Below are 25453 nucleotides of genomic sequence, written 5' to 3' on the forward strand. Positions count from 1 at the left end.
AAATGCTACAAAAAACGCGTTCCACTTGATTTATGCACACACACATACACAACCACCACCACGGATTATATATAGGGTGGTTTATAAATAAAATTGTAACTTCTATTTCCCTGTGAGGTTGTGAATGTGGAAAGGGTGCCAGCCACTTTGGGAAATGATGCAAGAACAAAGCTAACTATATTTATTTGTTTATTCAACAAACCTTATTGATTTCATATTATATGTCAGGCAGTATACTAAGTGGTGGGAATACACATACCTTCTTTGTTGTTCTGGAGCTTACAATATAATGTCTGCTATACTATCTGTATTCTGGGGGAATTGAGTAGAAAAATATGGGTAGTTATCAGTCTATTCCTAAAGAAATCAAACGCTTAACACACTGCCAGCAAGGTAGATGAAGAGATTCATTTACATACTTCAAGTGTATAAACTTAAGTGACAGACCAGCTAGAACTGGCTTATTATGCAAACTAAATAAATAGCTTAAGGGATTGTGGATAACTTATTTGTAAATATTGTCTACAGATAATATCTCAGTATCTCTGCAAGCACTGTTGTACTGACTGCTAGATTATCTAAATTTGTAAAAAGCATCTACATCTATTACTAAAATAAGATATATACATGTTGAAGTTAACATTCACTGAGATCTTGAAAAGTAGAAAAGTCAAGATTATAAAGATAAAGAGCTGAAGTTACAGTAAAAACTAAAGTGCAGAAGAAAATAAGTTAGGTTCATTTGAAACAGCAGGTTAAACTTATTCCCAAGAAGGAAAGATCACAATCTACTTTTAGCAAGCAACTCACATAGCTCTTAAGGATAGCTGGAGATCCTGTCACCCTAGCATAAAGTTTCTACTCCTAAGGATGGAAAAAAATATCTTGGAGTAAGGAACCTGGAGTCTATCCAGTTGCACCACATTTTAAACAATACTTTAATATTGTTTAAATAACCAACATAGTCTGGCTCTTCATTACCTGGATAACTGGGAAAAAACTTGGGCCTAGTGTAAGCATTGTGCTGAATATTGATTTAATTCTATTGAGGTACAAATCTTTCTATTTTAGAATGTTTTCTTCTAGTAGTGAAACAAATTTAAATAAACCTTCAAAATATGAGAGCATGCTAGTTACAGTTATATCTGATAATTTTCCTCATAGAGCTTGGTTATGGATCCAACCTCTTTACTATGAAATTAAGTAGGCAAGAAAATTTGCCCTTAATATTAATGCATTAAAAAAAATAACCAGTAGAAGCTGGTATCTATGTAAGTGAGCGAATGCATCAAAATTAGTTTTTCATTCCCATCTATCATCTCTCAGAAAAATTTCCTCCTTATTTTCCTCTTCTAAGGAGAAAATTTTAAGCTGGTAGACTTTGCAGGAAACTTAAAATTTTTATGAGCCTTTCTAATAACAGATTATGTGTCAATCAAATACTGTATTACTCTTAATAAAATCACGAATCAACACATATAATCCATAGATTACATTATTTGTAGATTCTGAAGATTTTACATTAAATGATAAAATAATTTTGTTCACATGTGTGATGATCCTGAGAAAAGGTATAGACACCCAAACAATAACAATCTAAATGTTACTTTTAAAAACTAGTCCTGGGGCACATAAAACAATGGAGGGAAACTTGTCAGAAAGACATTCCATAAAACTCTTTGTAGCATTTTTTTCTGTTGAAAGACTTTGCCAATTATTTATGAAATTAAGTTTTATAACAAAATTCTCTAGTATAGATTAATTAGCTCAAAGCTTGTATATTTTTTATTCCATTCATTGGCTAACTTAATATTAGAAGCATGCAACAAAAGACCTGGCTTTGCTGTTACATAGGCTAATGGAGAACTCAAGATTGCACATAACTTTCTTGTCTCTTTTGGTTTCCAGTAATCTCCCCATGGGTTAAATAAAAAAGTTTTATTATTAGGAAACTGGAGTCTTATTGTAGAACTCAAAGACAACAAGATTTTGAGGATTTGGAGACACTGGAATGAGAAACTGATAGGTCTAGAACCAAGCGCATAGCTGTCTTAGTCTCTACCATTTCTTAGGCTTCCGTTTCCTCCACTTCCTTATTCATTCTCACCTTTACTCTCTCCCTCCCTTCCTTCCTCCCCTTTCCTTGTGTTGCCAGCCCAAACATGGCTACCCCAGCCTATGTTTAACGTTTATTTCCTAGACTCTTGATTCCAGTAATTACAGGCTGTTGTTGTTCCTTGTGATTAAGCCCCTATCCCAGTGGTCAGCAGACTCATTAGTCAACAGAGCGGCAAACCGCGGCTCGCGAGCTGCATGTGGCTCTCGAGCCGCAGTTTGCTGACCACTGGTATAAGCAATCAAGAAAAAAATAGGTGAACTACATCTTAATTGCCAATTTAAGGGCTTGGAGAATATGACTATTTCTGCTTTATTTTTTTAAAATATATTTTATTGATTTTTTACAGAGAGGAAGGGAGAGGGATAGAGAGAAACATCGATGAGAGAGAAACATCTACCAGCTGCCTCCTGAACACCCCTTACTAGGGATGTGCCCACAACCAAGGCACGTGCCCTGACCGGAATCAAACCTGGGACCTTTCAGTCCTCAAGCCGAGGGTCTATCCACTGAGCCAAACCGGTTTCGGCGACTATTTCTGCTTTGATCAGGAGTCTGTTGCTGAGCCAATCAAAATAGTCAGGAAAAGTAAAGAAAATGGAACAATCATCTAAATAGTGTTTATCTCTCTTGGATCATACTGGGAAGCTCTCAGACAAAACCTGTAGCTGAATATCTGCCTGAATCTAAACAAGATTAGAATTTATTTTAATATACCACCTATCAGCAATATATACAGTTCACAAAATATTTACACAGAAACATACCTAAATGGAGAAAAAATTTCTCTGAAATATTTGGCAGAAGAGAATAGAAAGATTGATTATACTTTAAAAGACTTCTGAAAGGTAACATTAAAAATCAACCTAAGCAGACGACAAAGCAATTATGTTTTGATTCATAGCATGCATTTCCTCCATAATAATACTATCAAACATAAAAACTGTTTTTGTGAGAGCATCTAGAGCCCTGAACACCCAGAGACTGACTGAGCTGAGTGTGCAGTTAACCCAGAAGGGAAAATGCTGTATACGGTGGCGGGGCGGGGGGCAAAAGCAGGCTCACAATTGTTAACACGTGAAACACAATCTGTTCTTGTATCATTTTCCAGATGAATAACTGTAAACCTACTTTTGCTCCATCGTGTATTTAAATAAATTATTTGAGGTTGCATTTTGGAAGAAAGGCTAAACAAATTCTAGCTCCCTCAGTTTTTCCCCCAGTTAATATAAAGAAGAGAGAAAGTAGACATTGAAATTTCTGAGCTCTTAGTGAGGTTACTCTAAAAAAATAACTTTACATTACCATGAATAAATTTTACAAAGAAATAGCACTTTCTAAAAGTTTTGCATAATAATGGAATTCCTAATTGAACCCAAAGCCATTCAGAAAGGAGTGGCTTTCATCCTTTTCAGGATTTTGGGGCGGGAGGCTGGGGATAACTGGTTTAAGGAACTTAAATTCACTGGTCCCTGAGCCTCCAGTCAGACACACCTCATACTGGTAGCTCTGGGACAGGGTCCCCGTGCTCCTGACGTCCACCAGGTGGCCCGGAAAGTGGCCCTCAGGCACCGAGCAGCCACCCACCCAGGCCGCCCTGCTCCGCCTGCACAGCCGCACCGCGATGAACGCCAGCACCGAGAACAGGAACAGCGACGACACCGACGCCAACGCGATCACCAGGTAGACCGTCAGCGGGTCGGCCTGCGCCTGCTCGGCCGCCGCTTCGGGCAGCGGCAGGTAGGGCTGCGAGAAGCCATCCACCAGCAGCACGTGCAGCGTGACGCTGGCAGACAGCGCGGGCTCGCCATTGTCCTTGACCAGCACCACCAGCCTGTGCTTGGCCGCGTCGCGCTCGCTCAGCAGCCGCGCCGTGCGCACCTCGCCATTGTGCGCCCACACGCCGAACAGCCCGGGCTCCGTGGCCCGCAGCAGCTGGTACGACAGCCAGGCGTTCTGGCCCGAGTCTGCGTCCACCGCCACCACCTTGCTCACCAGGTAGCCCGGCTCGGCCGCCCTGGGCACCAGCTCGGTGCAGGGCGCGGAGCCGTTCTGCAGCGGGTACAGCACGAAGGGCGCGTTGTCGTTGGCGTCCAGCACCTGCACGCGCACCAGCGCCTGGCTGCTCAGCGCGGGCGACCCGCGGTCGGTGGCGCCCACGCGGAACTCGAACGCCCGCAGGGCCTCGAAGTCCAGCGCCCTCAGGGCGAACAGGTGGCCGTTGTCCGCGTTGATGGACACCAGCGAGGCCAGGGGCAGCTGCGGGTCGTGGGGCGGCAGCAGCGAGTAGGTGACCTGGGCGTTGGCGCCCGCGTCTCTGTCTGTGGCGCTGACGCTGCCGATGTGCAGGGCGGGGCTGTTGTTCTCTCGGAGGAACAGGGTGTAGGAGGTTTGGGTGAAGGCGGGGGCGTTGTCGTTGACGTCGGAGACCAGCAGGGTTATGTTGTGTTCGGTTTTCAGTCTGGGTGTTCCTAAGTCGGTGACGGTGATGGTGATGTTGTACTCGGTACTGGTCTCTCGGTCCAATGGCCGTTCAGTTGCCAGGGTGTAGAAGTTCTTAAAAGTAGGCTTCAAGAGAAAGGGGAGATGGTCCTGAATTGAGCAAACCATCTTCCCGTTATCTCCAGAGTCTTGGTCTCGTAAGCTAAAAACAGCGACCACCATTTCAGGCGAGGAATTTTCTGGTATGGGGCTGGTAAGAGATGTGATGACTATTTCCGGTGGGTTGTCATTCACATCTACAACCCGAACCAAAATTGTTGATTTTCCTGAGAGACTCCCACCGTCAATGGCCTGAATATTTATTGTGTAAGACTGAACTAACTCAAAATCCAGAAGCGCTTTTAAGTGGACTTCGCCAGAAATTGGATGGATTTCAAATGTTTTCCGTGTGTCTTTGGAGACGTGGGAAAATGAGTAAGTTAGTTCTCCATTTATTCCTGCGTCTGAATCTGTAGCAGACACCTTGATGACTAAGGAGTCCAGCGGGCTGTTTTCTGGTACCTGAACCTCATAGACAGGCCTGTCAAACTCCGGTGCATTGTCATTGATATCTAAAACCAAAACACGAACCACTGCAGTTCCAGACCTGGGCGGAGACCCACCATCCAAGGCTGTTAGCATTAATCTAATCTCAGGTTCCTTCTCTCGATCCAGAGATTGGTCCAGTACCAGCTCCGGGTATTTTCTGCCCTCATCACTGTGTTGTAACTTAAGGTGGAAATGAGGATTGGGACTTAATGTGTAGTTTTGGACACCATTCTCTCCTGCATCCAAATCCTGAGCACTCTCCATTTGGAATGAGGTTCCTGGAGCAGTACCTTCCGAGATTTTCAGAAGTATATCTTTATCTAGGAACGTGGGAGTGTGATCATTTATGTCTTTAACCCAAAGCTCAGCCTGAAAAAATTGCAAAGGATTTTCAAGTAACACCTGGAAATGCAATATACATGGCTCCGTGAGATCGCAAAGTGCCTCCCGGTCCAATTCCTCATTTAAAAGCAAGTTGCCAGTCTGCGGATCCAACCACAAGTATGATTTATAGTCGTCAAAGATGACTCTGGCCCCCCGCACAGCCAGGTCTTCCACACCTGAACCTATGTCTTTCACCACGTTGGCTATAAAGGATCCGGTCTCCATTTCCTCTGCCACAGAATAGCGCCTGGTCTCTGAACACACCAAAGACCCTCCCAGGAAAACAAAGAAAAGCAGCACTTGCCTTACATGCTGAGGGCTCTCCTCTCCCAGCTCCATGGCTCCTTAGCCAAACGCCTTTCTTTGGAAATGTTTCAGCTCAATCTCAAACAGCTCCAGGAGTTGCTCCTCTCTATCAGCCTGGACCTTTGGTAATCTATAGATTTACAATCCTGTTGTGAGGCTTTTGTTGGTTGCCTCGCCTTCTTTTGAAAGCCTCTTTTCCCCTCCCCGCTTCTTTAGCGCTCTCAGCTCCACTGGTTAAGGGAAGCCAGTGAGGCTTCTGATGTAACAAAAATTACCCTATCTTATCCTGCAGCGCCACCAAGCGACTCTACAGATTCTCAAGTTTTAAACAAAATCAAGTAAATTGAGACAGAAGATTAATTTACCTTGTGTGTTTATTGATTGATTTAAATTATATTCCCTCCTAACTTCCTATTTTCTAAGTTGAATTCTTTGTGATATGTGATACTGTTGCTGTTCATTCCTTAACACAATTGGCTAGAACTGTGGTGGCTATCAAAAGCATATATTGAAGATACAGCCCCAACTTCAAATAAGTTATGCTATCTCATATTCAAATAAGCTATGAAGACAATATATAAAACAACTAAAAATAGTTAGGACAACTCTTTTATGTAATAGACTTAGTGGGCAAGAGGTTTCCAGGAAAACTAGAGGTCTTAGTTGTCCCTAGCTATCAACAAATACTCTAAGACAATAAGAATTTGGTTCACTGGAAACTAAACCTGGTATATGCAAATAGTTGCTTTGGGGAGGCTGACATTTCAGATTTGGTAAATGGTACCATTTACTTAGGGATACTCCATAGGAGACTTATTTGGCAGCAGTAAAAAGTAAATAAATACTCAACAGTAATGAATAAAATATGTATAGTTTCTGAACATTAAAAAAAGTTGAACAAATTAGACCCCAATTTAGTTTGGAACCGAGTTTCATTTTGCAGATCCAGGTCTTCCAAAAGCATCCATTCAACAATTTGTTCAGCAAATATTTATTGAGCATATATTTTGTACTAGGCCTGGTGATAAATGTTAGGAATAGAGTAGTAAACAGACAGACATAGTTTCTGTCCTGAAATGTGGAGGCAAAGAAGTGATCACACATTAAAAATATAACATACTGAATGGAATGATAGCAAAAGTGTATGCAACTATAAGAGCAAAGGTGAGGGTTATCTAACCAGAATTTGGAAGTACAGGAAAAACTTTTCTGGAAAAAGGAGACTCTAAATTGATACATAAAAGATGAGTATGAGTAATCCAAACAAAAATTCAGTGTGGGGTGAAATTTTCAGGAAAGCTAAAAACATGATGTCCAAAATGAAAGACATGTTTTGGAAAAACTGAAATAGGATCAATATGGTTGAGCAATACAGCAAAAGGAAAGAAACTTTGAGAGTTGAGACTGAAAAGATAAGCAAATATTTTGTGTCATGCCATTCGACCTCTAACATCAGTGGAAATGCAAGATTATGAAAGAGTTTTAAATAGAAAAATGACATGGCCATATTTTTACTTTTCAAAAGATCATCCTTTTCAGAGTTAAGAATAAATTAGAAAGTAGTAAGACTTGAGGCAGGAGACTGATTAGAAGTTGTTGCAATAATACAGGTAAGAGATGAGATTGGCTTCAACTAGAAATGCAGTAATTAAAATAATCAAGATAAAATATATTGGAGGTGGTGATAGATTAGATATAGAGGCACTGGAATAAGAAGGAACTGAGGCTTAGGGAACTGAATAAATGATAGCACTATTAACTGATAAAGTAAATACAAGAAGGGGAGATGAGAAAAATGGGTATAGAGCTGGAGAAGATGTTTCTTTTTTAGGAAGGGAAAATTTTAACTTAAAACATGTTGAGTTTGAGGTATCCATAGAGCATCCATTTAAATATTTATGTAAATGAGCTTCCATTATATCAATGCAAGTGAGAAAAGAGGTTTGGGCTGCAGAGACAAATTTAGAATTTATTGGTATAAGTGGTGACTGGAGCCCTTCAAGGAAGAATATAAGTTGTAGATTAAGAGAAGTATGTTTGAATATGTGATTTCGGTTCTTCAAGACTACAATCTTTAGGAAGTGGCCATACTCATAGATGACTCGGCTAGACTAAAAGTGGATGTTACTAGAGATGAAGAAGGCTAGAAACTCCTTAATTCAGAATTGTGGCTTATAAGACATGGACAGAGGAAAACTATAAGAAGTTGTATCTTTGAGAATAAAATGTCTTTACAGCAGTTCTCTCTTATGATCTTGATTCATTTAAAAATCCAGTTGACTTGATTCTCTCATTTGATGATTCTTTTTTGTTGTTGTTAATCCTCACTAGAGGACGATTTTCCATTTATTTATAGAGAGAGTAGGAGGGAGGGGAGAGAGAGAAAAAATATCCATGTGAGAGAGACACTTGGCATCCCGACTGTGCCCTTGACTAAGAATCAAACCACTGAGCCAAACCGGCCAGGGCTCTCATTTGATGACTCCTTTGTGCAAAAACAATTTAGGTAGGACAGTTTGCTAATTTATTTCAACACATTTGTATATATATTTATTGATTTTAGAGAGAGAGGAAGGGAGTGGGATAGGTAGAAAACATTGATGAGAGAGAGACATCTATAGACTGCCTCCTGCACACCCCCTACTGGGGATAGAGCCCGCATCTGGGGCCTGTCACCAGTAATCAATGGGGGACCTCTTGGTTCATGGGTCAACACTCAACTACTGAGCCTTTCAGCACATTGAAGATATCTTATTTTCTTTTAGTTTCCATTGCTACTGTTGAGAAATTGTCAACATGGAACATAGCTGTCACTCTGTTTAAAGGTTAAATGCTTTTTCCCCTGGTTTCTACTTTTCTAAAAAAGATTTCTTTGTCTTTCTGAAATTTCACAATTATGTTTCTAGGTATGAATATCTTTTTTTAAAATATGGAATGCTTCATGAATTTGCATGTCATCCTTGCGCAGGGGCTATGCTAATCATCTGTGTATTGTTCCAATTTTAGTATATGTGCTGCCGAAGCAAGCACGGTATGAATATCTTTTATTTATCTTGCTAGGTTTATTTGGATCTCTTGAAACTACATTGGTGTTTTCATCAATTCTGGAAATTCCCAGCAATTATTTTTTTCAAATAATTGATCCTTCTGTAACCTTCTGTAATTCTGGTTAATATATGTTAAACCTTTTTATCCTGTCCTATGTTTCTAACCATCTTCTTTGTATTTTTCATCTTATTAACTCTCTGAGCTGCATGCTAGATAAATTATATTCTGACTTCTTTCACTCCATGAATTCTTTATTTGGATTTATCTATTTTCTATTAAAACTTTTTATTCAGTTTCAAATTTTGATTATCATATTTTTCAGTTCTAAGAGTTCTATTCTGTTGTCTTCTAATTTTTAAGATTTATTGTCTGTACATCTTTAAGTATAACTTTACTTCAATTAAAGTGATTAGCATATTATGGACTGTGTGCAATAATTAAGATATTTGAAGTGTTTGCAAATTTATTTCTATGTTCTTTTTCCCCTCCTGCTGGCTCTCACTTATAGTGTCATGTTTCTTTATGTATGCAGTTATTTTTGTGTTAAAGTTAAACAAAATTATTTATATAATAGTTCTAGGCTTCGAATGAATAAACCTTCTTCATAGAAGGTTTGCATTTGGTTCTATTAGGATCTGTCACCTTAAATCAAAATTCAAGTTCAAAGCTGTTATTCCACATGAAGGCTCACCCTCCTAGTGGTTAAGATATAGTTCTTAGGGATTCATATTTATTAATGTGAGGGTCTTCTATAAATTTCTTTTTTTAAAGTATATTTTATTGATATTTTACAGAGAGGAAGGGAGAGGGATAGAGAGTCAGAAACATCGATAAGAGAGAAACATCAATCAGCTGCCTCCTGCACACCTCCCACTGGGGATGTGCCCGCAACCAAGGTACATGCCCTTGACCGGAATCGAACCTGGGACCCTTCAGTCCGCAGGCCGACGCTCTATCCACTGAGCCAAACCGGTTTTGGCCTTCTATAAATTTCTTAATTTGTTATGCTTCTCCCTCATTATAGAGGCTCACATTCCCAGGATTCTAAGTGTTCCCAGGGAAAAAGTGGATATGGGTCTCAGTTATCTCTTAAGGTTACTTTTAAATTATAACTGTGACCTGACAATATATGTGCCTTTTAGGTCATTATTTTCAGTGCAAGTGTTGGTCTACATAATCTATACCATCCTAATTAAAAATGTAAAGTGTCACTTGGTATGTCTCAAAATTACAAGTAAATTCTTAGGTTTCATGGGGTACAGGCGATTGATCTTCTCAAGAGCATAGCGAAATAATATCTATTTTTAGGAGGAAAACCAAGATGGCGGCATAGGTAAACACCTAAACTGCTGCCTCGCACAACAATTTCAAAACTACAACTAAAAGACAGAACGGACACCATCCAGAACCGCAGGAAAGCTGACTGAGTGAAAATTCTACAACTAGAAGGAAGGAGAAAAGCTCACAGAGAATTGGAGGTACGGCAAAGGGGCTTTGTGCGCGCAGAGAGGAAGGGCGGCTGAGAGCCTGGCTGACTTTCTCTGGCGGAAGGGGGAAGGGAGCCCCCGACCGAACTGAACCCCGGTTCTGACTGCACTGAAACCCTGTTCCGGGCGAGCCCCTGGGGACCCACGCTCTTGTGGGGGGAGTCTGGACTCTCGGGCGGAGACTCAGGAGCCGGGGAAGGCGGAGGACTGAAAGTCCGCCCGCGCCAGTGCGCACAAAGGCTGCGGAGGCTGCCACAGGCTTTCCCTAGCGGAAGGGAGTGAGAGGCTCCTGACGGCACTGAACCTCAGTTCTGACTGAAGTGAGCCCCAGTTCTGACTGCAGTGAACCCCAGTTCCAGGCGAGCCCCTGGGGACCCACGCTCTTGTGGGGGGAGTCTGGACTCTCGGGCGGAGAATCGGGAGCCGGGAAGGCAGAGGACTGAAGGCACACACGTGCGCGCAAGGGCAAGGCTGACGGGAAGCCAAGACTGAGACTCCACCCCATCCAAGCTGAGCACAGAGGCTATTGCAATTTGGCAAGTCTAATCCTATAAGGCTGTCTCCAGCACCGGACTTCTCCCAGCATAGACACAGCTGATCCTTACAGCCAACTGGCCTGGAGGTCAATTCTTCCCAGTTACACCAACAACAATAAAGACTTAATTACAACAAGGCTGTACACACAGTCCACAAAGGGGTGCACCAAGAGTGTCCACCTCAGGTTAACTGGGGAGGCAGACCCACTAGGCCAAATTGGAAACCTAGCACACAAATCTACCAACCCAGGGAAGCAGTGAAAATGCGGCGTCTAAGAATCAGATCACAAACAAAAGAAATGGAGGAAAACAAACGACTGGACATAGAATTCAAAACCACAGTTATAAGGCTTTTTAAGAATATCCTAGAAAAGGCCGATAAATATAACGAGACCCTCGAAGAGATGAAAAAGGACCAACTAGAAATTAAACATACACTGACTGAAATAAAAAATATTATACAGAGACCCAAAATCAGACAAGAGGAACACAAAAATCAAGTCAAAGAATTGAAATACAAAGAAGCAAAAAACACTCAACCGAAAAAGCAAAAAGCAAAAAAAAAAATCCAAAAAGTTGAAGATAATGTAAGAAGACTCTGGGACAACTTCAAGCGTACCAACATCAGAATTATGGGGGTGCCAGAAGAAGAGAGAAAGCAAGATACTGAAAACCTATTTGAAGAAATAATGACCGAAAACTTCCCCCACCTGGTGAAAGAAATAGACTTACAAGTCCAGGAAGCCCACAGAACCCCAAACAAAAGGAATCCAAAGAGGACTACACCAAGACACATCATAATTAAAATGCCAAGAGCAAAAGACAAAGAGAGAATATTAAAAGCAGCAAGAGAAAAACAGTTAATTACCTACAAGGGAGCACCCATACGACTGTCAGCTGACTTTTCAACAGAAACTATGCAGGCCAGACGGGAGTGGCAAGAAATTTTCAATGTGATGAGTAGCAAGAACCTACAACCAAGATTACTCTACCCAGCAAAGCTATCATTCAGAATTGAAGGGCAGATAAAGAGTTTCACAGACAAGAAAAAGCTAAAGGAGTTCATCACCACCAAACCAGTATTATATGAAATGCTGAAAGGTATTCTTAAAGAAGAGGAAGAAGAAAAAAGGAAAGATAAAAATTATGAACAACAAATACATATCTATCAACAAGTGAACCTAAAAATCAAGTAAATTAAAAACCTGAGGAACAGAATAATCTGGTGAATATAATAGAATCAGGGGCATAGAAAGGGAGTGGACTGATAATTCTCAGGGGGAAAGGGGTATGGGGGGGTTCATAAAGAGACTGGACAAAAATCATACACCTATGGATGAGGACAGTGGGGGGTAGGTAAGGGCAGAAGGTGGGGTGGGAAATGGGTGGAGGGGAGCTATGGGGGAAAAAAGGAGAAATAATTGTAATAATCTGAATAAAGATTTAATAAAAAAAATAAAATAAAATAAATAAAGTTAAAAAAAAAGAAATAATATCTATTTTTAGCAACTGATTACTACTAAATCAACTTCATAATGCTGCAATCAATTTAAACAATCTCTTAGAAGAGACAGTTTCTGTCATGGACATTGGTATAGTTCTCACTTCTCACTGCACCCTAATCCTCCTACATGTAAACACATGTCTTCTTTCCTACATCTGTTCTTTCTTCTCTCCTTCCATTACGTTTATTTATATATTTGTATTTTCTACAAATATGGTATTATATTGGTATATGGCACTGTACTATAAATCCAATGTCTTTCTTCTTTATTTCATTAACAGTTTGAATTTTCATTTCAATTTCTTAAGAAATTTTTTCACCTGTACTCTTTTGCTGGAGGATTGTTTACTCAATATAATATTATAAACTACATTCTAGTTAATTAATAAACAATATAAAATAATACAAATTTAAACTAGCAAATAGGGTATATTTACAGAAAACAAAACAGGGATATAAAGTATCAGAACATTATAAGACTCTTCTCGCAAAACAATATCAGCATCAACAACAATAAAGAAAAGTTACCTAAGAAATCAATAATTTCCAATGTGGTCACTTTTATTTTGTCAAAAAGTCAAATCTTGAAAAACACTTTACTATAAACTAACAAAAAAAGGTACTCTAGTACTGAATACAGTAAATTAGCATTTTTAATGTTTATGATGAAATTTTTTCAAGGAGAATAACATGATAAAATTCAATATACTTTTCACCCAGATTCAGCAGCATTAAAAGTCTTTGCTTTAGCTACGCTTTAACAAAAGGTCTAGAAGTAAATTACATATATTGTGGAATTCGCTCTTAAAACATTAGATTGCAATTCCAAATAATCAACAACATTGTTTTGCATAACAACACTATTACCACAAAAAATGAGCAATAACTTCATTAATATGCCATTTTTCAACTTTTAAAATTGATTTGCGAGAGAAACATCAATTTGTTGTTTTACTTATTTATGCATTCATTGGTTCATACTTATATGAGTCCTGAAAAGGAATTGAACTTGCAACCTTGGTGTAGCAGGATGACTATAACCAACTGAGCGACCTGGCCAGCCCAATATGCCATTTTTGACAAAATAAATGGAAACAAACAAACACACACACACACACACACACACACACACACACACACACACAGAAAACACACAAACTAATAAAGATTTGTAAAGCAAATGCAAGAGCATCAGGAATAATACATGCAACTACTGTACAACTGAAATCCAGTATAAATTGGAAAAGTAGTTCCCAGTTTGCCAAGAATAATGAAAGACTAAATGTTTAAAGTAAAAATTTTATTGGATGTTGAATCCAAAGCTATTCCTAAAGTTCTCATTTTCCTCTACATTCCTACCAGTGTCATGGATTGGAAGATTGGGAATAATCGGCTTCAGAAATTTAAACTCATTTGTCCCAGTACCTCCCATCAGACACACCTCATACTGGTAGCTCTGGGACAGGGTCCCAGTACCGCTGACGTCCACCAGGTGGCCAGGAAGGTGGCCCTCAGGCACCGAGCAGCCACCCACCCAGGCCGCCCTGCTCCGCCTGCACAGCCGCACCGCGATGAACGCCAGCACCGAGAACAGGAACAGCGACGACACCGACGCCAACGCGATCACCAGGTAGACCGTCAGCGGGTCGGCCTGCGCCTGCTCGGCCGCCGCTTCGGGCAGCGGCAGGTAGGGCTGCGAGAAGCCATCCACCAGCAGCACGTGCAGCGTGACGCTGGCAGACAGCGCGGGCTCGCCATTGTCCTTGACCAGCACCACCAGCCTGTGCTTGGCCGCGTCGCGCTCGCTCAGCAGCCGCGCCGTGCGCACCTCGCCATTGTGCGCCCACACGCCGAACAGCCCGGGCTCCGTGGCCCGCAGCAGCTGGTACGACAGCCAGGCGTTCTGGCCCGAGTCTGCGTCCACCGCCACCACCTTGCTCACCAGGTAGCCCGGCTCGGCCGCCCTGGGCACCAGCTCGGTGCAGGGCGCGGAGCCGTTCTGCAGCGGGTACAGCACGAAGGGCGCGTTGTCGTTGGCGTCCAGCACCTGCACGCTCACCAGCGCCTGGCTGCTCAGCGCGGGCGACCCGCGGTCGGTGACGCCCACGCGGAACTCGAACGCCCGCAGGGCCTCGAAGTCCAGCGCCCTCAGGGCGAACAGGTGGCCGTTGTCCGCGTTGATGGACACCAGCGAGGCCAGGGGCAGCTGCGGGTCGTGGGGCGGCAGCAGCGAGTAGGTGACCTGGGCGTTGGCGCCCGCGTCTCTGTCTGTGGCGCTGACGCTGCCGATGTGCAGGGCGGGGCTGTTGTTCTCGCGGAGGAACAGGGTGTAGGAAGTTTGGGTGAAGGCGGGGGCGTTGTCGTTGACGTCGGAGACCAGCAGGGTTATGTTGTGCTGGGTTTTCAGTCTGGGGGTCCCCAAATCTGTGACGGTGATGGTGATGCTATACTCCTCTCTCATCTCTCTGTCCAGTGCTTTTTCGGTAACCAGAGTGAAAAAATTCTTAAATGTTGGTTTCAGGATAAAAGGGAGATCATCTTGAATAGAGCAAACCATCCTTCCATTGTCCCCAGAGTCTTGGTCTCTAATACTAAAAACAGCGACAAAGGTCTGTGGCGCGTTTTCTGGAATTCTGTTTGTAATTGACGACATGGTCACTTCTGGTGCGTTATCATTTATATCCATTACTTTAATCAGAAGAGTGCATTTTTCTGAAAGCCCCCCACCATCTGTTGCCTGAATATTTATAGTGTAAGACTGTATTACTTCAAAATCCAAGCTAGATATCAAACGAACTTCACCAGATGCTGGGTTGATTTCAAATGTCTTACGAATATCTTCAGATGCATGGAAAAATATGTAAGATATTTCCCCATAATGTCCTGCATCCAAATCTTTGGCAGAGATGGTGATTATCCAGGAGCCAATGGTTGTGTCCTCTGGGACCTGCACCTCATAGAGCCTCTGCGGAAATTCAGGGGAGTTGTCATTGATGTCCAAGACCTCGATGAGGACCAATGTTGTCCCGGACCTGGGTGGGGATCCACCATCCAGTGCTACAAGTGTTAATCTGAGCTCAGGCTCCTTTTCGTGATCTAACATTCTGTCTAGGACCAGTTCTGGGTATATCTTTCCATCACCGCTGTCTTGAATTTTAATGTAGAAATGAGAATTGGGGCTGATTGTATAGTTTTGGAGACTGTTGTTTCCTATGTCCAAATCTTGGGCACTCTCCACTGGGAATGTGGTTCCAAGAGTGGTACCTTCTGATATTTTCAAAAGTATTTCCTTGTCCAGGAATGTAGGGGAGTGATCATTTATATCTTTGATGTGCAGCTCAGCCCGAAAAAAGTGTAAAGGGTTTTGCAATAACACCTGAAAATGCAACACACAGGGCTCCGCGGAGCCGCACAGCTCCTCTCGGTCTAGTCTCTCATTTAGGAGCAAATCCCCAGTCAATAAATTGAGATGCAAATGCCTTCCATTATCATCAGAAATTATCCGGGCCTCTCGGGAGGACAGCTCCTCTACCCCAAGCCCCAGATCCCTGGCCAGATTGGCCACAAAAGAGCCAATATCTGCTTCCTCGGCCACAGAATAGCGCACAGATTCAGGACCCGCCTCACACAATCCCAGCAAAACAAAGAGAATTGCGACTTGCCTTTTCCGCAAGAAGAGCGCTCCTCTGATCTCCATGGTTCCTTCAAGCAATCTCCTTTGTGGAAAAATTTAAGTTTAGCCCTAATGTTGGAAACCGAAGCTCCGATTTTTTAGAATAAGTAAACCCCGGAGGGTGTAGAGCCCTCTGGCAGCTCTGAAAGTGAAGCTCCTTAATACCTCTCTTGAATGGGTGGACTGTTCTCTGTTCCCTTGAATAATGGAGTCCACAGTGTGGTCCATGCACTGTTTTCATCTTATCCTGCAGCGCCACCATGTGTCTCTTACAAATTTTTTTTTCAGTAAAAATTGTTTTTTCTTTGAAGAAGTAATTCATGAATACATCTGGAATATTTTAAAGCAAATCCCAGACATAATAGTTTTACCTCTAAATACTTCATTAAGTATCTGTAATAGATAAGGACTTTAAAAATGTAACTACTATACCACTATCAAAATCAACCCATTTAGCAATAATTCCTTGATATAATTTATTCTCAGTCTATGCTTGGTTTCCCCAGTTTTTTCCAACAATGTTTTTAATTGTTGGTTTGTTTCCAATGGGATCCAAACTCGGTCTATGTAGTGCATTTAATTATCACTGGTTTGAATGCCTGATAAGAAAAATCTGTAAAAATGTCTTGAACTGAAGAAATGATATTTTATTCAGGCCATCTCGTGACTAATTGCAAATATACTCTCTTCTCAACTCTTGTAAATACTTGAGTTCAGTCGCGTATAGTTAGCAACATCATTGCTTTTTCATTTATGTATTTTTTAAAATACACATATAAGGATATGGCATATAAGACAGAGATAACCCTTGTCTTTATGGAGCTCACAAACTAGAAAATTTGGCAGTAAGTAATTAAAATATGTCACAATACATGCATAAAGAACAACATAGAAAGACCTAGAAGGGACATCTCAGAGGCAACATAACATAGTGATTACAAACATGGATTTTAAAACAACAATGTCTACATTAGAATTCTAATCTGCCATTTACTATCTGCCATCTTGGGCAACTTATGTACCTCTCTTTCCTGACCTGTAAAATAGGGGTAATGATAGTATTTAGCTTCTAGGATTATTATCACCTGGCATGGTAGGAAGCTATAACACATTATATCTCTTTAAGCTAGTGGTCCTCCATCATTTCCCCACTAAGTACAGTAAAAACAGGAAGTAATCTTAATAATTAACTGATTTATTAATGTTGTATGGGCTTTTGTTGCAGCTTTCATTTAGAGGGGAAAAGAACTTGCTCTTAGCTCCACTTCCAAAAGTGGAAAATTAGAATGTAATTTGTTCCCTCCACTTGTCTTGAATTCAAAGAATAAATAATCAGCCCACAAAGTTAAAAAGCACTGGTAATGAAATCTTAGCTTTCAAGAAGTTTAAACAGATTATTTTGGACATGGTAGAGCAAGAGATTGTGTTTCCTGGCAATATTAACTGACTAATACCCAGCCCCTCTACAATGTTAAGATAAAGTTTAAAAATATCCTCAGGATGTTCTTTCTGGCATTCATTCTAGTCTGCAACACTAGAAGCACTAGAAGCAACCATTTTACTCATTCTCACTCATCTCTTTCCAATGCCTTCTCTCTCTCTCTCTCTCTCTCTCTCTCTCTCTCTCTCTCTCTCTCTCTCTGCTTTCCCTCTATGCCTGACACATTTTGTCCATCTACACTTTCCACAACATATAGGCTTTAGATTTTTGATAAAATTTATTGGAAAACTCCTACTCAAACAATAAAGGTTTTTTCTTCTATAACGTAGTCAATTTACTAAAGGCAAGAATGGTTGATTGGTTCCTGTGTAGCAAGAGACAAAGCATCCTTCAACAATGGTTTGATATTTTTTAAATTAGAGTATTAAAGGACTATCTTTGGATACTTTTCAATGTTATATATATATATATATATATATATATATATATATATATATGAGTAAAGTGGATTTCAAATTTGGGATTGCTACCCATTAGTAGGTCACTAGATCAGTTTATGATAACCACATTTGAAAACGAAATAGAATGAAATAATACAGGCAATTTTAGATTGCATCAACAAGAAATCTGTTATTGAAAAACATTTCTTTGTATGTTACAAAGAAATTATGTTATATACAATATAATTTTTCTATTGTCTATAATTGTTTTAAGTTTGAAAATCAATGCCTACTCTGTGTGTGTGTGTGTGTGTGTGTGTGTGTACACAGGAGACAAAAAATTATACACAGTAGCACCCAAGCCCAATTTATGCTATACAAAATATTATTCAGGTGCCAGTTTTCAACTGGATTGCCTTATAGCTTTGGAACATTCATGAGACATCTGGAAGATTATAATTTCATATTCCAAGATTCTGTGAGTGGTCACAATATCAATGTGCCTTCACAATCATGCTCCAGAAAGAATAATGAAGAGATGTTGAAAAAATTGACCTTTATAAAAAGTTGACTACACTCATGCTTGTATCATAGGACATGAATTTTCAGGTATATTTTTAATAGTAATAAACCTTTTTAAATGTTAACTAAAATGCAGTGAATTTTTAAAGAAAGAAAAGTGGCATTTCTGAATACAACCATGATTAAACCACAAGAAAAAAGCAAAAAAGAAGAAATGCTTGAACACTTAAAATACTTTGAAAGTGGTCTGCATTATTTTACCACAAGCCTAATTGTGGGTGAAAGTTCAATTGCAGAGAGGGTCAGGGACAAACACAGTGACTTGGTATTGTTATTTAAGGAGGCAAATTAATTACAAATGAAGACCTTCTGGGTTAGAGTATAAATCACCACCTTATTATAACCACAAATAATGATAAACATTCACTTAAAAGTTAAGTTGGGCAGAACATGCGAAAATATAAAACTAACCTCAGTGCACTTTTAAATACCCACATATTGAATCCTGGGCGGTGAGGCTCAGTTGATTGAGCATCTTCCCATGCACTGGGAGATCACCTGCTAGATTCCCAGTCAGGGCACATCTCCAGGTTGCTGCTCAGTCTCCAGTAGGGGGCCATGCAAAAGTCAGCCTATCAATGTTTTTTTCCCTCTCGCTTCCCCTCTCTCTAAAGTCAATTTTAAGACATATTTAAAATACCCACATATTGGGAGAGAAAACACTGCGATGAAAGGGGCATAAATAAAAATACATATGGGGTATAAAAAGTAATTATGGTCACTTAATATTGAACTCAAAGCTATTGTGGAAGGTAGGATTTTCCTCTATTTCTTTCCCGGGGCACTGGGTCTGGAGGTTAGGGATAATGGGCTTCAGAAATTTAAACTCATCTGTCCCAGTACCTCCCATCAGACACACCTCATACTGGTAGCTCTGGGACAGGGTCCCAGTACCGCTGACGTCCACCAGGTGGCCCGGAAGGTGGCCCTCAGGCACCGAGCAGCCACCCACCCAGGCCGCCCTGCTCCGCCTGCACAGCCGCACCGCGATGAACGCCAGCACCGAGAACAGGAACAGCGACGACACCGACGCCAACGCGATCACCAGGTAGACCGTCAGCGGGTCGGCCTGCGCCTGCTCGGCCGCCGCTTCGGGCAGCGGCAGGTAGGGCTGCGAGAAGCCATCCACCAGCAGCACGTGCAGCGTGACGCTGGCAGACAGCGCGGGCTCGCCATTGTCCTTGACCAGCACCACCAGCCTGTGCTTGGCCGCGTCGCGCTCGCTCAGCAGCCGCGCCGTGCGCACCTCGCCATTGTGCGCCCACACGCCGAACAGCCCGGGCTCCGTGGCCCGCAGCAGCTGGTACGACAGCCAGGCGTTCTGGCCCGAGTCTGCGTCCACCGCCACCACCTTGCTCACCAGGTAGCCCGGCTCGGCCGCCCTGGGCACCAGCTCGGTGCAGGGCGCGGAGCCGTTCTGCAGCGGGTACAGCACGAAGGGCGCGTTGTCGTTGGCGTCCAGCACCTGCACGCGCACCAGCGCCTGGCTGCTCAGCGCGGGCGACCCGCGGTCGGTGGCGCCCACGCGGAACTCGAACGCCCGCAGGGCCTCGAAGTCCAGCGCCCTCAGGGCGAACAGGTGGCCGTTGTCCGCGTTGATGGACACCAGCGAGGCCAGGGGCAGCTGCGGGTCGTGGGGCGGCAGCAGCGAGTAGGTGACCTGGGCGTTGGCACCCGCGTCTCTGTCTGTGGCGCTGACGCTGCCGATGTGCAGGGCGGGGCTGTTGTTCTCGCGGAGGAACAGGGTGTAGGAGGTTTGGGTGAAGGCGGGGGCGTTGTCGTTGACGTCGGAGACCAGCAGGGTTATGTTGTGCTGGGTTTTCAGTCTGGGGGTGCCCAAATCAGTGACAGTGATGGAGATGTTGTACTCTGCTTGGCTTTCTCTGTCCAGTGCTCCCTCCGTTTCCAATGTGTAGTAATTCTTTACTGAAGATTTTAGTATGAATGGGACGTCTTCTGGGATAGAACAAAGCATCCTCCCATTGTCCCCAGAATCTCTGTCTAGTATACTAAAAACCAGAACCACAGTCTCAGATGAGTTTTCTGGAATTGGACTAGTAATTGATGACACGGTGACTTCAGGAGCATTGTCATTTATATCCATCACCTGAATTCTGACTGTCGATTTTCCAAAAAGGCCTCCCCCATCTGTGGCTTGTATTATTATTGAATATGATTCAATTGTTTCAAAATCCAAATCTGCCATTAAACTAACTTCTCCAGACTTTTGATTAATTTCAAACGTTTTGTGAACATCTTCTGAGGCATGGGAAAAAGTATATGATATTTCCCCATTTTTTCCAGAGTCTAAATCCCAAGCTGAGACGGTGACAACCAGTGAGCCTAGTAAGCTATTTTCCGGAATCTTCACCTCATAAAAGGGCTGCTCAAACTCCGGGGAGTTGTCATTAATGTCCAAGACCACCACCCGAACTAAGGCCGTCCCAGACCTGGGCGGAGAACCACCATCCAGAGCAGTGAGGATGAAACTGAGCTCCGCCTGCTCTTCAAAATCCAGCGCCTTGTCCAGAACTAACTCTGGGTATTTTCTATTGTCTGGATTGATCCTCATTTTAACGTGAAAATGAGAGTTGGGGCTTATTGTGTAGCTTTTTAGAGCATTGATTCCTACATCTAAATCCTTCGCACTTTCCAGTAAGAACACAGCGCCGACAGGACTATTCTCTGGGATTTCTAGGAGCATTTCTTTTTCTAAGAAGACAGGAGAGTGGTCATTTATATCCCTGACCTGGAGCTCAATCTGTAAAAACTGCAAAGGGTTTTTCATTAATACCTGGAAATGCAGAACACAGGGCTCGGTGGAGCCACAGAGCTCCTCCCGGTCTAGCGCTTCGCTTAAAAGCAAATCCCCGGTGTTTACGTCCAACTGCAAGTGGTGTTTGTTATCATTAGAGACCACCCGAGCCCCCCTTGAGAACAGCTCACCCACATCCAGTCCTAGGTCCTTTGCCAAATTGCCTACAAAGCTCCTGCTCTTCATTTCCTCTTCCACCGAAAAGCGCCCAGACTCAGAGTCCGCCTGAGACATTTCCAGAAAAACAAAGAACAGCAGGACTTGCCTTATCCGCAGGGTGCCAGCCCCTCCGTTCTCCATAGCTCCTTTCCCCAAGGCTTTCTGCAGAATCGCTTCAGCTCCACTTCGCAGTTCTGGGAAATGTGCCTCTGCTATGTCCACCGAATCTTAGGAAGGTCTAAGGATTTTAACCTATTTGAATAGCTTCTAGTTCGCCTCCTTAAGGCTTATTGTTTTTATCTCCCCAGTGCTCTGTGTGCAGTGGGTAACAGTGTCATCAGCGTAGTTTTTCTCCCCACGATATTATCCTACAGCGCCACCATGCGTCTCCACAGATTTTCAGTTTGGTGAAAGCTACCTAAATTTCATTCACATAACGTCCTCTAGAAACAAACGTTGTATTCATTGTGTTTAAGTGATTGCAAATATATTTTATCTTCCATAAGAATTGATTTATACTCTTTGTAGTTTTTGATGCTGTTAGTATTTGTTTTAACGCATTTAAGTGTCCCACCCCACTCTCCCGACACGGAAAGTGCTCAGTTGTGGTGAATACAGAAATACAAGATAAAATTCCTGGCCTCCAAGCGCTTGTACTCTTTCTGAGAAGATTGAAAGCCTGAAATAAGGAGAGTATAAATGACTGTTAAACTGAGCAAAAGCCCATCACTATCTGGCTTTCTTTAGGTGGTAAGGGAAAGGGAAAGTGTACATGAGTCATTTCAGAAGTCCCCTCAGAAGATATGAAACTGGCTTAGTCATGAGAGGGGATATATATAGATAGCTGTTGTAGCACAAGAAGACATTTCATTAGATTTCTTTCATATCAATGACTTGTGAACTGGAAGAAATTAGGTAAAAGCTATTGGAATGGAACACATTATGTAAATCTATAATTTAGTTCTAGTTTCTCATAATTTACAACAAAATTAATAAGTACACAAACACAAACATGTTAGTTTTATTTGAAGCAGGATTACTTCTAAAATTGGTTTCCTTCAGGTTCCCAGGATTTATTCTGGCTACAACTATGGTGATCTGCTTTTTCTTTCAGCCCAGAGGGAGGAGAGAGACTTTCTTTACCAAGCATAGAACAAAAACTTAGTTTTACTCTGATTAGACCAACTAAGATCATATACCTGCCACTGAAGCAATCTTGTTTCAAGAGGTACAGAATCATAGGTGGAGATTTTAATCTCAGAATCTGAAGACCCATCTTTGGCCTTTGCTTTGTTTTAATTCTGTCTCTGACCACATCTTACTAGCTAAAGGGCATGGTTGCTCCATAATGAGAGATTCTTTGGAATAGATGCCAGGAGCTTAGCAATAATGTGCACTATAGGAGGTCTCAGAAGTGCTCTCAAGAATGAAGATCTAACAAGTTTGCATTTTTAACATGTTAAGTACAAATTACATTCTTAAAAAATGTAAGTTAGCTACATGGTTGAAAATCAATCACTACAAAAGGGTAGAAATTTAAAAATAAGTGGATTGACTACACAAAGTTATTCTCCCTTCTTTTAAAATACCCTCTACAATGATAAAAATAAAAATGGTATAACTCACAAAGACTAAGAATGTGCAAGTGAACACATATATATTTGATAACAATAAGCAGATGGAAGGGCAGCTGACTTAGCAGTTCTAAGAAATGTCTTAAGTAAAGTTCTTACATTGGAGATATTCACAATAAACCAGTGAATTTGTCCCACATTACCCCATTTAGGTACAGCTTTTTAGGAAACAAGTGTATAAGAAGACTGACGTCAGTTGAAGACTAAACATAAGTTGTTAGTTGAATGTACATATATAGGAAAGTTGAATTCTCAGATTCTATTATCCTACATAGGAAAAAAAAACTCAGGGCCAGAAAATGGAAAATTTATTCAATTGAGAAATTAAATGGGACTATGTCTAGTTTTGGAGGCCTTAGGCAGAGCTGAGTGCAGGTATGAGGTGTGCAAGTAAAAATAGAAAGATTAAGCAAAAATGTATCCTGCAAAGTGATACAAACAATACTCTTCAAATGTAGGACACAAGGCATATGCCAGATCCCCTCCCTAACTCTCTCTCTTACAGAAGATATTGCAGAATTCTAATCTGAAGGATATGAAATTCACAGATAAAAACTTAATCATACTGATATTTGAGGATCTCCCAAGGGAGTAGCTCTATCCTACATGGTTACATTAGAGTGAAGCCCTGCCATCAAGAGGCCTCATATATTCACAAAGAGCTGACTGTCAGCACTATGATATTTCATCTTTCTTAAATATAGGAAGAGAGACAAAGACCACAAGACATTTGAGGAAATACCTACACGTGACATAAAATGGCCAAAATCACCACAAAAAAAGTAACATCAGGAAACAAGCATATATAGTAAAGAAAACAGAAACAAAGTCTTTAAAATGCATAGTAAAGTCTAATAAGAGTTAATACTTATTGAGTATTTACTTTTTTGCTACTGATTGTTCTAGTGCCATATATGTGTGTATACCCATTTAATCTTAACAGTAACTGTATGAAGTATGTAATCATATTGTTACATAAAGAGTAGATTAGGGCTTAAGTGCCCCTTACTAGCTATATAATCTTGGGTAAGTTCTTAAATTTCCTGTGATTATCCCATTTTTAAAATAGTTATAACAGTTTTACTGAATAATTAATTTTTTTGCATTGTGCATTTTAAAAGAATAACTAGATTGATTACAGACAAGAGAGATATTAAATTTATAAATCTATAACAGGATGCTATGAAAAATACTCATAAAACACAAAGAGCTCTTAAAATATTTGCAAGCCCCAAAAGAAAACAAATATAAAAATTGGATGATAAAACAATTGTCCAAAAAGTAGAACAAGAGACAAAGAAAAAAGAAAGAAAAAAAATAGAGTATTAGAGATTCAATCCTAGAGAGCCAATATTTAACTAATGAGATTCTGGTTAAAATGAGAATGTAGAAAATTCAAGGGAGAAATTGTGAAGGAAACAACAAGAAAATTTCTCAGAATTGAATGAGGGTCTAAACATAAATGGGATACACCCATGTGGCCATAATAATACATAGCTGACACTAAGGAATTTTCAGAAATCAAGGGAAAAGTTTCCAATGCACTCACAATGAAAAAAACAAACAAACACAATGGACTGACATTAAAAGAGATAGGAATCAGAATGGAATCAGAAGAACAGCAACTGTATACACAATCAGTAGATGTAATATACTTTCAAAATCTGAGGAAAATTATTTTTAAGCAAAACTTTATACCCAGCCAAACTATCATTCAAATGGAAAGAAAATGACAATACCTTCACAAGGTTAAGTTATCTGCATCCATTTTTATACAACTACTAGAGGCTCTCAGCCTGGCCTGTGGGGATTGGGCAGAAACCAGCTCTCTGACACCCCCCCAAGGGGTCCGAGATTGCGAGAGGGCGCAGGCCAAGCCAAGGAACACCACTGGTGGTCGGGGGTGGGGAGGGCTCCAGGTGTGTCTGGCAGACTGGCCCAGTCCCAATTGGCCGGACCCCAGCAGCAAGCTAACCTACTGGTGGGAGCATCTGCCCCCTGGTGGTCAGTGCATGTCATAGCAACTGGTCGAATGGTCAAATGAATGGTCAGACACTTAGCATATTAGGCTTTTATTATATAGGAATAAGAGATGTGTGTCAGCTAAATAAGGGAGTTAACTAAAAAAGAAGAATACTCTGGATTTTGTAAAAGGGAACCCAATAGGGGAAAGTATTAAAAGAAAAAAAGCCCCTAGAGCAGTGGTTCTCAACCTTTCTAATGCCGCAACCCTTTAATACAGTTCCTCATGTAGTGGTGACCCCCAACCATAAAATTATTTTCGTTGCTACTTCATAA

The 25453-nt window shown here is 41.4% G+C and overlaps 3 protein-coding genes across 3 annotated transcripts in view; all 3 read right to left on the reverse strand.

Moving 5' to 3' along the window:
* Nucleotides 1-25453, reverse strand: part of LOC308250372 (protocadherin gamma-C4) — a gene marked incomplete at its 5' end in the record, with an annotated part of 563663 nt that overhangs the window by 222468 nt on the left and 315742 nt on the right. The window lies entirely within an intron of this gene.
* Nucleotides 281-16498, reverse strand: LOC308250556 (protocadherin beta-14-like). The gene is made up of 2 exons (XM_080673262.1): nt 13717-16498; nt 281-5874 (listed from the first exon to the last, which is right to left on the reverse strand). The coding sequence occupies exons 1-2, from the start codon at nt 16106-16108 to the stop codon at nt 3482-3484; spliced, it is 4785 nt and encodes a 1594-aa protein (XP_080529388.1). The 5' UTR covers nt 16109-16498; the 3' UTR covers nt 281-3481.
* On the reverse strand, nt 19232-21662 carry LOC308250377 (protocadherin beta-12; the record flags this gene model as incomplete). Its single annotated transcript, XM_080672951.1, has 1 exon — nt 19232-21662. One exon carries the CDS (start codon nt 21660-21662, stop codon nt 19266-19268), a length of 2397 nt encoding a protein of 798 aa, XP_080529077.1. The 3' UTR covers nt 19232-19265.

The sequence above is a fragment of the Plecotus auritus genome (genome assembly GCF_963455305.1).
Source record: "Plecotus auritus genome assembly, chromosome: 6".
NCBI lineage: Eukaryota > Metazoa > Chordata > Mammalia > Chiroptera > Vespertilionidae > Plecotus > Plecotus auritus.